At 54.5% G+C, this 14,516-nt stretch overlaps 1 protein-coding gene across 1 annotated transcript; it reads left to right on the plus strand.

Annotated features, from left to right (window-relative positions):
- The first annotated feature begins 3,008 nt into the window (after positions 1 to 3,008).
- Positions 3,009 to 13,995, plus strand: RBP3 (retinol binding protein 3). Its single transcript, XM_060642248.3, has 4 exons — positions 3,009 to 6,168; positions 8,352 to 8,542; positions 10,058 to 10,200; positions 11,727 to 13,995. Exons 1-4 carry the CDS (start codon positions 3,121 to 3,123, stop codon positions 12,119 to 12,121), a joined length of 3,777 nt encoding a protein of 1,258 aa, XP_060498231.2. The 5' UTR covers positions 3,009 to 3,120; the 3' UTR covers positions 12,122 to 13,995.
- The last annotated feature ends 521 nt before the right edge of the window (positions 13,996 to 14,516 follow it).

Here is a 14,516-nt window from a genome sequence, read left to right on the forward strand (position 1 = left end):
GGAGAGAGTCAGAGAGATAGAGGTGAGATAATGAAAGGGTAATAAAATGTCAATGTTAGAATCTAAGTACATGGGTATTGGCTGTACTGCTTGAAAATGTCCATAAAGAACATCGAGGGGAAGATAAACATCAAACAATGGATGGATGGATGGATGGATGGATGGATGGATGGATGGATGGATAATAGACAGAGATAAGGCCTCTGCCCACAGCAAAAAGTGAATCTGTAATGTAACAGGTGATTTGCTCCTTCTTGGATTGCCCAGGCTCCAGGCATGTTCCATGTGACCATCCCAACAGCACATCTTCTGTGCTTCATCCCCCTTTTAATCTGACATTTGGATCGCTGCGGGTTGTGCTCTGGGGTGAACACTAAGCCCGAGCTTTTCTCAGGCATACAGATTCTCCAGACACACCGAGGCCAATGGAAGGTTTGGGGCCTCAGAAACATTCCATATGCCAGGGGCCCGAGGGCAATTTCTGCCTGCTGGGGTATCTCTCCCCACCCCCACAGGGGAGTTCTGATCATAGGCTGCCCCTCACCAACTTCTACTGAGTCCTCAGCTTCTCTGTTACACCTGCCAACACTGTTGCAACAATGCCAACTTTATCCTGTTTCCCTTCCAAGGAAGAAGAGGCACAGAGCAGTCATGTTACTTAATAAAGGTCTCTACCCTAGAAGGTAGTAGGGCTGGTCAGGGGAGAGGCTCCCAAGCTTGTACTCTTGACATCTCTGTCCACATGGCTGCTTGTGCAAGTGACAGGGAGGCAGGGGCTTCTGACTTCATCCCAACTCCAAAATCCAACCCAAGGTCACATGGGACTCTCGGTAGCCCCCTAGACTGATGGCTAGCAAGGACTGGATGGGAACGTGTGGAATTTCTCTCCTCCTGGATTTCACTGTGGACTTGTCTGAGGTACACTGTCCTTAGCTGACTGCCAAGTACTTATGTTCCCCCTCACCTGGGGACCAGAGAACATTCCTAGTTCCTGGACAGACTGGAGAACTTTGGGGACAGAATTTTCTCCCACACCCACAAGAGGACACATCACATCCCCTTGCAGGCACTAACTCTGCCCCCCTGATGACTTGAAATGGACCCTCATTTTGTTTTCCACATCCTCTGCGAGGTTCTGGGCCATCCCCACAAATCAGGGCCCAGCAACAGCTGCAGGAATCCCATCCTGAGGCTGCATTTTAAGGAATGTCCAGGAGAAGCACCTTCCCCAAAGAAGGACCTTTTCCTGATTGTCTTTATCCTCTGTACTTCCTGGTCCAGAGGCTTTGCCTGAGCTCACGCAATGACAGAGAAGTGCCCTCAGAGGCCCAGGATGGCATACTCTGAGACGTGATTCCCCAAGTTGGGGCCAGAGTGAAAGGCCCAATCTTCCCAGTAGGGACTAAGGAGGCCTTATTGTTATAATAAATCAGCCTCACCTCATTGGCTGCAAATAGTGGAGTGATGTGACCATATGTCACTTGGGCATTAAACAAATCCTAATGAGCTAAAAACATGTTTGTTTTAGCTAATTGACCTCTTTGGCTTTCATAAACCACTTGGTAAACATCCTCAGACAACGATTTCCAGAGAGCGGATTGTGGTTCTCGGGGGCGCTGAGAAAGCCCCCCGTCTCCCGGGGCACCTCCTGCAGGGGTGCCTGCTGAGGGACACATGTGTGCCTGCCTGCTGCCCACACGACTCAAGAAGTGTGTGGTGGCAATAACAGGACAAAGTGAGAAGAGTGGAGGCAGGCTGCTCTCCCAGCGCTCTTCCTGGCTGTACAGTCTGAGCCGTGCTTGTCTGATAAATATGGAAAGTGCCCACCCTCCGAGGGGTGCGGAGACAAAGCAGGGCTTCTAGACTCTGGGCTCCATGGCAGATACACTTGGAGATCTGTGGCAAATCAGCCCTCAGCAGGACCCATGTCCCTTCCATGCCAAGGAGCAAGATCTGGGAGCCTAAGAGTCCAGCTGTTCACCTGAGACAGGCCTGTATGCTCTGTGCAGGTGAGGGAATGATCTGGATGCCTGTGAGGTCTGGGACCACAGAGACCTAAGTCCTGCAATTGGGTTCTTCCTGCAAGCAGCGGGCCAGAGCTGAGCCCTTACCCAGCAGGGGGTCTTCTTTAGCCAGGAGAATGGACACTTGTCAGGTCTCAGAGCTAACCTCACCTGACCTAGAATCACTGGTCCCATGGTGTCTAGAAGGCAGATGCCCCTCCCACTCACCACATCCTGCATGGAGGTCCGGACATCGTATTCCTACTGTTTGAAAGCTGTTGTGGCGGCGGGAGGGGGGGACCACCCCAATTCCCTGGATGCATTACCAAGATATAGAAAAAAGCTGCAAGCCCTGAAGTAGATGGGAGCCCCAGACTCAGCCTCTGCACTGTCTGGGCTGACTGCAGTCCCCCCAGACTTCTTCTCAATGTCCCCTTCACCCCTAAGGTGATGGGCTTCAGTAAGCTACTGAGATCTATTTCTTCAGCTCTACAGCAGAGATAATACCTACCAGGGAGAACTTATCAGTGATGGAATGCTTCCGTCTTGCCTGAAACCGTGAAATGCTTTACACATATTTTCTCACGTGGTCTGCACAATAAGTAAGATACTTCCCTAAGGCCACAGAGCAGTGAGTCGCGGAGCCGGGCCTCCAGTGAGCTCTACCTAATTCCAGAGGCGTGGATCACCCAGTGTAGTGGGAAGATGCTATTTCCAGCAGGTTAACCGCTCTATTTTGCAAGGCTCTGGTGAAAACTGTCACCTTGTGAAGCATGAAGCACGGAGTCCGGCATGCGGCAGGCACTGCAAATAAACGGTGGTTATTCAGATTACTATACACAGAGATAGCACAGTAGCATGAGATCCAACATACCTTCTGGGTCAAACCACTTCGGGCCCTTCTCCCCAGTCCCCAGGGCTGATGCGCTTGAATTAGACAGGATTAAAGGCTTACTGGAGCTGGAAGCCGCACCCCAACTCCCGAGTTTAGCCCCGGACCTTCTGTCCACCCGCTGAGAAGGACGAGGGAGGAAGGCAGCCGCACAGGGCAGTGCCGTGGCCTTACACACAGTCAAGGGAGCTTTTGCTTGGGAGCCAGCTCTCCTTCTGGATCCCCATGACGAGAGAATGGGCCCTGCTCTTGTCCATGCTGCTCTGTGGCCTGGCTGGCCCCACGCACCTGTTCCAGCCAAGCCTGGTGCTGGACATGGCCAAGGTCCTCCTGGATAACTATTGCTTCCCAGAGAACCTGATGGGGATGCAGGAAGCCATCGAGCAGGCCATCAAGAGTCGTGAGATCCTCGCCATCTCGGACCCTCAGACTCTGGCCCATGTGCTGACGACTGGGGTGCAGAGCTCCTTGAACGACCCTCGCCTGGTCATTTCATATGAGCCCAGCACCCTCGAGGCTCCCCGGCAAGCCCCAGCACTCACCAACCTCACAAAAGAGGAAATGCTTGCCCGGCTGCAGAAGGGCATCCGCCACGAGGTTCTGGAGGGCAATGTGGGCTACCTGCGTGTGGACGACATCCCAAGCCAGGAGGTGGTGAGCAAGCTGGGGGGCTTCCTGGTGGCCAGCGTCTGGAGGAAGCTCATGGGCACCTCTGCCTTGGTGCTGGACCTCCGGCACTGCACCGGGGGCCACGTTTCCGGCATCCCGTACGTAATCTCCTACCTGCACCCAGGGAACACGGTCCTGCACGTGGATACCATCTACGACCGTCCCTCCAATACGACCACTGAGATCTGGACCTTGCCCCAGGTGCTGGGAGAAAGGTACAGTGCCGACAAGGATGTGGTGGTCCTCACCAGCGGCCACACTGGGGGCGTGGCTGAGGACATCACTTACATCCTCAAGCAGATGCGCAGGGCCATCGTGGTGGGTGAGCGGACTGTGGGGGGTGCCCTGGACCTCCAGAAGCTGAGGATAGGCCAGTCTGACTTCTTCCTCACTGTGCCCGTGTCCAGGTCCCTAGGGCCCCTGGGAGGGGGCAGCCAGACATGGGAGGGCAGTGGGGTGCTGCCCTGTGTGGGGACACCAGCCGAGCAGGCCCTAGAGAAAGCCCTGGCCATCCTCACTCTGCGCCGGGCCCTCCCAGGAGTTGTCCGGCGCCTGCAGGAGGCGCTGCAGACCTACTACACCCTGGTGGACCGTGTGCCCAGCCTGCTGCACCACCTGGCCAACATGGACTTCTCCGCAGTAGTCTCGGAGGAGGACCTGGTCACCAAACTCAACGCTGGCCTACAGACTGTGTCTGAAGACCCCAGGCTCCTGGTGCGGGCCGTGAGGGCCAAGGACGCCTCTTCTGGGCCCGAGGTTGGCGAGGACGAGCCTCCGGAGGTAGTCCCCACGGTGCCCGGAGCCGAGGCTGCCCGGCAGGCCCTGGTGGTCTCTATGTTTCAGGTGTCGGTGCTACCGGGCAACGTGGGCTACCTCCGCTTTGACAGCTTCGCCGATGCCTCCGTGCTGGAGGTGCTAAGCCCCTACATTGTGCGCCAGGTGTGGGCGCCCCTGCGGGGCACGGAGCACCTCATCGTGGACCTGCGCCAGAACCCTGGGGGGCCGTCCTCTGCTGTGCCCCTGCTACTGTCTTACTTCCAGGGCCCCGACAACGGCTCCGTGCGCCTCTTTACCACCTATGACCGCCGCACCAACATCACGCAGGAGCACTTCAGCCGCATGGAGCTGCTGGGCCAGGGCTACCCCACCCAGCGCGGCGTGTACCTGCTCACCAGCCACCGCACCGCCACTGCGGCCGAGGAGCTGGCCTTCCTCATGCAGTCGCTGGGCTGGGCCACGCTGGTGGGCGAGATCACCGCGGGCAGCCTGCTGCACACCCGCACGGTGCCCCTGCTGGAGACGCCGGAGGGTGGCCTGGTGCTCACCGTGCCCGTGCTCACCTTCATCGACAACCACGGCGAGTGCTGGTTGGGAGGTGGCGTGGTGCCCGATGCCATCGTGCTGGCCGAGGAAGCCCTGGACAGGGCCCAGGAGGTGCTGGAGTTCCACCGCAGCCTGGAGGCCCTGGTGGAGGGCACGGGGCACCTGGTCGAGGCTCACTATGCACGGCCAGAGGTCATCGGGCAGACCAGTGCCCTGCTTCGAGCCAAGCTGGCCCAGGGGGCCTACCGCACCGCCGTGGACCTGGAGTCACTGGCCTCCCAGCTCACGGCCGACCTGCAGGAGATGTCTGGGGACCACCGTCTGCTGGTGTTCCACAGCCCCAGTGAGATGGTGGCCGAGGAGGTGCCCCCCCCACCCCCTGTCGTGCCCTCCCCAGAGGAGGTCTCCTACCTCATCGAAGCCCTGTTTAAAACAGAGGTGCTGCCTGGCCGGCTGGGTTACCTGCGTTTCGACGCCATGGCCGAGCTGGAGACGGTGAAGGCCATCGGGCCACAGCTGGTGCAGCTGGTGTGGCAGAGGCTGGTGGACACGGCCTCGCTGGTTGTCGACCTGCGATACAACCCTGGTAGCTACTCCACGGCTGTGCCGCTGCTCTGCTCCTACTTCTTTGAAGCGGAGCCCCGCCAGCACCTCTACTCTGTCTTTGACAGGGCGACCTCGAGGGTCACGGAAGTGTGGACCCTGCCCCAGGTGGCTGGCAAGCGCTACGGCCCGCACAAAGACCTCTACATCCTGATGAGCCACATCAGCGGGTCGGCAGCTGAGGCGTTTGCTCACACCATGCAGGACCTACAGCGGGCCACCATCATTGGGGAGCCCACAGCTGGAGGGGCACTCTCTGTGGGCATCTACCAGGTGGGCAGTAGCCCCTTATACGCCTCCATGCCCACGCAGATGGCCCTGAGCGCCACCACAGGCGAAGCCTGGGACCTGGCTGGGGTGGAGCCCGACATCACCGTGCCCATGAGTGAGGCCCTCTCCACAGCCCGGGACATAGTGGCCCTGCGGGCCAAGGTGCCCACTGTGCTGCAGACAGCCGGGAAGCTGGTAGCCGATAACTATGCCTCCCCTGAACTGGGGGCCAAGATGGCGGCCAAACTGAGCCGTATGCAGAGCCGCTATTCAAGGGTGACCTCAGAAGGGGCCTTGGCTGAGATGCTGGGGGCCGATCTGCAAATGCTGTCCGGAGACCCACACCTGAAGACAGCCCATATCCCCGAGGATGCCAAGGACCGCATTCCTGGGATTGTGCCCATGCAGGTGAGACACAAGGGAGACTGAGCCTAGCACAGTCCCAGCCATGAGCCGACTGGTTGTCTGCACATCCAGGGCTCTGTGCACAGTGCCGGGCAATCGCTTCCAGACTCGTTTTCGTGTTTAAGTTCTCATTAGTCACATCTTTCCCTTCCTCTCATCCTGTCATCCCTTCTTCTTCTGGTGTCCCTGAGCACCTCTGTAGAGCACTGATAATCCATGAGGACTCAGTTTGAAAACCCCTGGTATAGAAGGAGTGGCACTCTTGGCGGGGTGGAAGGCAAATGTTTGCAGCACTTCTCATCATCAGTGTTGGCGAAAAGGTCAGGTCATGAGAAGTCACTACGGTTTCGTCCCCTGGAAATGCGGGGTTTGTGTTCATTCTCACCACCTGCCTGCCTCGTGGGGTTTCAGATGGAGAGAGAGGAGCAGGCAGAGGTCTTGGCCTCACAGTTGCCTCAGAGCTAAAGCATGGAGCCTAGACACAGGCTGTGGCATGGTCAGGGGTGCTGACGGCGCACAGCCTGGAGAATCATGGCAGTGGTCAGGCACCACCTGCCTTCTCCTCCCCTCCCATGATGCAAAGCCTCCAGAAGGAGCTGCACTTGGTGGGCGTGCAGTCTGGTCCAAGGGCCAGCTGGATGGCAAATTCCGAGCCAGGCTATTGTGGTCAGTATATTCGAAGCCGGCAATGGCATTTGGGGAAAACACTGAAAAGGTAAATCAAGGTTGAGGAGTTTTGCTGCTGGGTGGATGAGAGAGAAGTTCTCTAGACCAGTGGCCATGGATTCATCAGACACTCCCATAAGCTAAGAGCTTCATCGGGAAGCGATATTTACAACATCTCTCCACATCATTTATCCTCTGTGATTTTGTGGCAGAGTCACAAGTAGTCAGGGCAACATTTGTCTCAGGGTCCCTTGAAAGGAGGTCTAGGATGCAGGCAGTTCAGGTGGGAGGCCGTCTTTGAAGCAGAAGTGAGGGGGCAGGGAGAATGGGATAGGAAAGGAGGAAAAGCTGATGGGTAAGGGCATTATGGAAGCTGTTGCTTCCTAAAATTCCTATAGAACCCTAACAAGTGTGGGGAAGGCTTCCTGGAGCCGTCCATCTACAGACAGGACCCAGCAGTTCCTGTCCTTCTTTGGCTAAAGGTCCCCCTGGGGACATGAACTCTCTCAAACTCTGAGGCAGCTTGGAGAAGGTCCTGAAATCGACAATGGAAAGACATAGGGGTGTGCTGGAGGCAAGGCCCTGTCAGATGAGGAGCGGTTGTAGCAAAAATCAGAGGAGGGCCAAGGGCACCAGAAGCATCTAGTGCAGAATCATCATCCCTGTTTTACAAAAAGAGAAATGGAAACCCAGAGGGGTGCAGAGGAGTGTGACCCATGGCTGAAGAGCTTGTGACTAAGGGCAAAGCAGACCCTGGAGGCTGGGTGTCCCAGTTAACATTCCGGCCCACAGAGCCTGTGTCCTTCTAGCAGTCTTGGAGAGAGAAGATGAGGCACAAAACATGTTGGGGGAGCCTAGAATGTGCCAGCACTGTGCTAGACTCACAGGGCCACCAGATTCCAAATCGAGGACTCACTCCTTTCCAGCATCGCCAGGATTCATGGTTTGGAGTCACATATGGATTCAGCTTCTGGTTCCACCACCTACTGGCTGTGTGACCTTGGGCAAGTTACTTAATCACTCTGTGCTTCAGTGTCCTCATTGAAAGGATGGGGATGCTATAGGGTGCCCTCATGGTGATGGTAAGGGCTGTAATGTGCTCAGCACAGGGCCAAACCCCCTTCTAAAGGTTCAGGGGCCCAGGAGCTAGCTAATGTCTTCCCTCCCAGCCCTAGGGAAGAAGATGAACTCAGAACCATCAGGAGGTATCTGGTGAGGTCAGGGGAGTCAGAGTGGAGACCACGCCTGGGGCTTGCAGCTCTGGACACCGCGGTGTGGGCTTGACATGCATGAACGTTCTCTGTAAGGAGTCTGCCAACCGCATTTGGGTCCACATCCTAGGCCCACCACCCACATAACCTCCTAGGCGCTCCATTGGAAACCTTCTTCAGAAATGTTAATTCCCTCCCATACCCTCAATATCTTTCACGTATAAAGGAAAACTGTGGTGCCCGGTTTCCTGAGCTGTAACATCTGCTCCTCTGCTGACACTGAGCTGGACCCCCACCCATTTTTTTCAGATCCCTTCCCCTGAAGTCTTTGAGGACCTGATCAAGTTTTCCTTTCATACTAATGTGTTTGAGGACAACCTTGGCTACTTGAGGTTTGACACGTTTGGGGACTGTGAGCTGCTCACCCAGGTGTCAGAGCTGCTGGTGGAGCATGTTTGGAAGAAGATCATGCACACGGATGCCATGATCATTGACATGAGGTCAGTGGCTGGGGGGGCAGAGGTCTCTGGCCAGCCAACCCAGGGGTTCCGGCGTAACTGGCCGTGGGGGACCCCAACATCGGTGATCTTTCTAAGCTCCTCAGATGATCCCAGTGTTAATTCCAGGCTGAGAATCACTGGGCTACTCCTGTGGTTTCCAAACTTGCCTGGCCATAGGACTCAGTGGAGAGAGAGGAGGAAGGGAGACTTTAAAAACAGATTCTGGGGGCTTAACGTGACCCTACTGAATCTAAAGCTCCGGGGTGAGGCCCAGTCATCTGTGTATTTGAAAGGCATCACCCCGGGTGATTCTGGTGATCAGTCATGTTTGGGACAGCTAGCTAGGCCACCACCTGCATTGTGCCTCTTATGTCATACAAAGTCAGCCCGTGACCACCCTGATCATGAGAATTGGAAAGCCAGAGTCCCCGAGAGAATGTGAAAATAAGCCACTATTGTGGCAAAAAGAATTCTTTGCATCACAAAATGGCTGGTGGAGGGACGCTTTTAGGTAGATACCCACCCCCAGCAACCAGGCCCCTGCCTCCATGGACACAGGGAGGGGCAGGCTGCTCCCCCAGGGATACAGAACCCCACTTTGTAGCTGCAGGAGACAGGCTGCCAGAATTGGCCAAGTCATGACTTGCCTGCTTGGCCAAGTCATGACTTGCTTGTCTGCAGCTCAGCTGTGGTTCTTGTCTGTCACTAGAGGGCTCCAGATCTCAGAGGCTTGTTCTCCAAAATCTCTCCCAGGGCTCTGTGGCTACATTTGTAAAAAAGGAAGTGGCCCAGCCTACAGAGTGCTTCCAGACCCTTCTAACCTGAGGTTTGGAGTTTCAGACACTGAGGTCAAAGGCCCTAAACCCAGCTGGGCCACCCTAGACCTTCAACCAGAAGAGACTCCTATCATATCACCAGCCCACACTTCTTATTCACAGATGAGGAGACAGGGTCCCAAAGAGTTCACATAACAGGGCAAATCCGAACGTCCTAGGACAGGCACAGGTTGTCGCCTCCCCCACTCTTCCACTCCCCATCCAGTGTGGTTCCACAACTCTGAGCACTCTACTGTACTAAGTAGCAGCTCATTAGGAGACCTGAACAAAAATGCGCAGTGGGTCTTATGAAATTATAGAGAATGCAGCCGGGAAAACAGTGTCCTCACAGGCAGCATGGGTGTGGAGAGGAGTCTATGGTTAGTAAATGAGGAAAATCTATCAGCAAGTTCATGACTGCAGGACTTGTCAGAGCCTTTAATGTAATGGACACAATATGTATCACATAATGTATTAATATGTGATCAGAAAGGGCAGGTATGGCACCAGTGTTTTGAAATTTCTCAAGAGACTTGTACTCTGGGAAATGCCAACCATAGAATTCTGCAGGAGAAGGATGGGACAGGGAGGCTGCCTGGAATTAGTGTCCTCCTCAGGGCAAAGGTCCCAGGCTCCCAGAGGGGAACCGAGGGCCTCCCTGTGAGCTCTGCCCCAATGACCCCCACTTCCCTTCCCTTAGGTTCAACATCGGTGGCCCCACCTCCTCCATCTCTGCCCTGTGCTCCTACTTCTTTGATGAAGGTCCTCCAATTCTGTTGGACAAAATCTACAGCCGGCCCAACAACTCTGTCAGTGAGCTCTGGACCCACACCCGGCTCGCAGGTATGTACAGACGCTTTCCCTTTCCTGTTCTCATTCTAGAAGCTTCTGGAAAATCAGGGAAAGACAGCTTGGGTCCAGGGAAAAGTAACAGTAAATGGAATATAAAGCTCTGCATGCACTACACTTTTACATATGATTCTTAATCCCTACAAAATTCTACCATTATGCTTATTTTCTAGATGAGCCTTGACTAGGTCGAGTCTCTTGTCTAACATCACTCAGCTAATAAGTGGAAGCGCCCAAATCTGAATGCCAGTTTCTCTAAAACCAAAATGCCCTCTGTTCTGGCCACGACAACCATCAGCATGCAAGGCACAGCAGAATTAGAAGGACCCTTGCCCTTCACCAAACCCCACAGAGTTTCTGGTGCTCATCCTCCCTGAGCTGTCAGCAGCAGCTCAGCACACCTGCCTGAATAAAGTTTGTGGTTCTGATGGGGTCTCTGCCCTGCACAGGCGCCACGCTCTGTAGAGCCAGGGCTCTCGTGGTCCCCATCACGGGTGATAGGCTCACTCTGATTCCCTTGCTCAGCATGACAAACCAAGAAACCTACGCTCCCATCCGACGAGGGGCTGGGAGAGCGGTGGGAGGAAGGGTGCATATGACCAGAAAAGCACCCCACAATTTTCATTTGTACACTTCCTTATCACACAAGGATTCGAGGGAGATTCCAGGGCACACATTCACAAATACTGCAAAACGTAAATAAAAATTAGAACCGGGTGAACTGTAAATTCAAACAGTATTCAAAACCAGGAGTTACAAACAGACTCAAATCTGCAAGAGCATGGGGTCCTAGATTGCAATGATGTCCAGTATGGGAGCCGCTTGCCACATGCAGCCACTGAGCACTGAAATGTGGCTCATATGAATTGGGATGTGACAGGTGTAAAATATACACCAGGTATTTTAGGGCTTTTCATGGAAAAATAAAGATGTATAATATCTCCACAATGTTACTGATTACATTTTTGAGACAAACTTGTTTTGGATATGTTGAGTTAAATAAAATATGGTTAAGATTCATGTCATCTGTGCTTTTTTTTTTTTTTTCTTGTTTAATGTGACTCCTAGAAAACTTGCAGCGACATCTGTGGCTCACTTTCTGGCTCACGTTGTGTTTCTATCGGACATCGTTGCCCTAGAGGGCTGTTGTCGTGAAGCCACGAGTTTGGGTCTTCCGGGAGTCCAAAGTGAAAAGAGAATCTGGCAGGTTAGGCATTCTTATGATTCATGAAGAGGAAGCGCATCCTTTCCTTGGGAGAGTCAAGGCTTTTCCCGTCACTCAAAGATAAAAGTGCCAGAAGTGCGTGAAGCAGCTGTCAAGCCCTTACAAACTGGAGATGGGGCACACGCTCGTAGCCCCATTTGACACTTGCAGAACTGGGGCTCACAAAGGAATGCCCTGCATGTGGACACAAGGCCACAGAACCAAATCCCAGGCCTTCCTCTTTGCGGGTCCACACAGTACGGAGAAGGCAGGTGCCCCACAGTGCTGACTGGACTCCCCATCCTCTGTCTTCCAGGTGAACGCTACGGCTCCAAGAAGAACGTGGCCATTCTGACCAGCGCGCTGACAGCCGGCGCCGCGGAGGAGTTTACCTACATCATGAAGAAGCTGGGCCGGGCACTGGTCATTGGGGAAGTGACCAGCGGGGGCTGCCAGCCACCACAAACCTACCACGTGGATGACACTCATCTCTACATCACCATCCCCACGGCCCGCTCAGTGGGGGCTGTGGATGGCAGCTCCTGGGAAGGGGTGGGTGTGGTGCCCCACGTGGCTGTCCCTGCTGAGGGAGCCCTCACCAGAGCCAAGGAGATGCTCCAGCACACTCTGCTGAGGGCGAGGAGGAGCCCCAGGATGGGTGGGACCTCCAGGCGACACACCAAGGGCACTCCAGCACGTGGTCCTGCCTGAGGTCTCCGGGTTCAGAAAAGGGACCTGCTGAGCCCCGGTAGGCTTAGAGTTGAAGGCACCCTTGCGGTTCACCCGATGGTCTCTTCACCATTGCCAACATCTCTGAGCACATAGGGACAGGCAGCTCACCCCTCAGAGGCAACCCCCTCCATAGTAGTTATTTTGGGGAGGCGAAGTCAGATGTACCTCCTACCCATGCTTCTTAATTGCCAAGCCCTAGAGCAGCTCCATCCGACCGAGCTACGACGTGAGCCGCAGATCGCAGCACTCACGTCACTTTACCTTTTCTAGTAGCCACCTTCTTAAAAAGTAAAAAGAAACAGGTGACGTGTATTTTACTAGTGTGATTTATTTACCCTACTATATCCACAGTAGTATCATTTCAGCAACATAAAAATGATTGTGAATGAGATGTTTTTGCACGGAGCCTTCAAAATCTGGTAGGTAGTCTGCACGTAAAGTGCTTCTTCCCCTTCCTCACGCACATGTCTGGGGCTCAGGGGCCACCTGCGGCCGGCGGATCCCCTGTGGGACAGTGCAGGCCCAGAGGTCAGGGACCCCCACTCCCCCAGCACATTGTCCCCCGTCTGCCCTCCCTGCCTCCGCATCTTCCCCATTAAAGCACCTCTCCCTCCTGCCCTGGGATCATTTCTGTCCCAGCATTCTCCTCAGGGGTGGCAGCCATCGTGCTCACCCTGGTCTCCCACTGCCCATCGCTTAGCACAGCGCCTGGTGCAGGAACGCACGTGAGTATCTGGCAGCAAGTCTGTCTTCCCTTCATGTGTTCCGCCCAAGGCCTTGTTCTCTGGCTTCCGCCAGGGTCCCCAAAGTGAGCTCTAGTGTCATGCGGCACTTGGACACGCAGCATTGCTGTTTGAGGGTAGAGTGGCCCTGGGCGGTGGTCTGGGTGCCTGCCTTTCTTGGCCTAGGGCAGTCTGTCACTGCACTGGCTGTGGTGACCAAGCCCACTCCTAACAGGGCAAGAGGGCTGAAGACCCCAAGATCTCCTCCAGAACTGGGCAAGCCCCAGGAGGAGACAGGAAGCCCGGGGGTGACCTGGAGGAAGGCAGCCACTGGCTGGCCCCTGGGAGCTAGGCAACCTTACTCCACTAGAATCAACAGGGACCCAAAAGTGAGAGACCTCCAGGACTCTGCCCAAAGTCACGGTGGGGATGAAGCTGTTACAGCAAGGACATCCCCCACCCTGCCAATCAGTGCTCTCAGAGCCCCGGGCTCCAAGATGTCTGAGTGAGGGAGGATGAGGGACCGTTGCCATCTGGCCTCGCTGTCTGGTGAGTCCAGCCTGCAGCTGCCACAGGCGACTTCCCCAGGGCACCGGGCTGACCTCACTACACAGCCCTGACTCCACCAGCCCCCTCCCCAGGCTCCAGGGAGCTGTGGAATCTGGGCACACCCCTGGGTCACCACCAATGTCTAGGAGGTTCGCCACCTGGAAAACCTTGAACCAACCCTGCTGAAGTAGGAAAACTCTGATGCAAGGCGTTCTGGGTCCTTTCCCTTCTGCTAGATTCAAGTAACACGAAGGGCATGATTGAATTCTAGCAGCATCACATATACTGGGATTTCACCTTTTTCTTCATTAGACCTATTAACATCCAGGCAGATGTGTGAGGCCCCTACATGCTTATATTCTAGGGGCTCTTTCTCCTCCCTCCTCCTTCCCGCTCCCCCCGCCCCCCACACACCCATAGCTATCTGATGGTCACCTACATCAAACAATGGTTCCTCTAGTTGGTAGAACCAGGGGCAATATTTGAACTCTTCTCTTTCCTTAAATCCTTATAATAAGCATGTATTATTATTTTCAAATACAGCATTCTTCCAAAAATAAAATAAGATACATTATACCGTGAGTCCCTAACCATACCTTAGTGATCATTAGCGATTGCTGATTTTTTTCCCACGGGTTTTCCTTGTATATCACTTGGATTTCTTTGATTTGCACCACTGACATTTGTTGACTGTTTATTTTGTTTACGGTATCAGGCTAGGTGTTGTGGGGTTTGCAGATGGCAAAGGTCTCGACGGGTCTTAAATAGGGGGAGGGGTGGAGCAGCTCCTAGGGTGGGTGACAGACATACTTCTCTCTTCTGGGCTTCACAGTGCAGAGACAACCATTTTTTTTTAATTTGCGTATCATTCCTGTGCATATCACGAATTTGCATATCGTTCCTGTGTGGGGTCCACGCTAATCTTCTCAGTACCATAGACAGACATTTCAGTACATGTGCTGCCGAAGCGAGCACTGCACAACCATTCTTATCATTTCTGCAGAAGTCAGTGGACACTCAGTCAAGCTCCGTAATTCACAGGGGCTTACATAGGCAGCACAGCGGACATTCGCCCTACTTTAGGCCACCCAGCAAAGGCACAC

This window comes from Panthera onca, chromosome D2 (assembly GCF_046562875.1).
Source record: "Panthera onca isolate mPanOnc1 chromosome D2, mPanOnc1 haplotype 2, whole genome shotgun sequence".
Taxonomy (NCBI): domain Eukaryota; kingdom Metazoa; phylum Chordata; class Mammalia; order Carnivora; family Felidae; genus Panthera; species Panthera onca.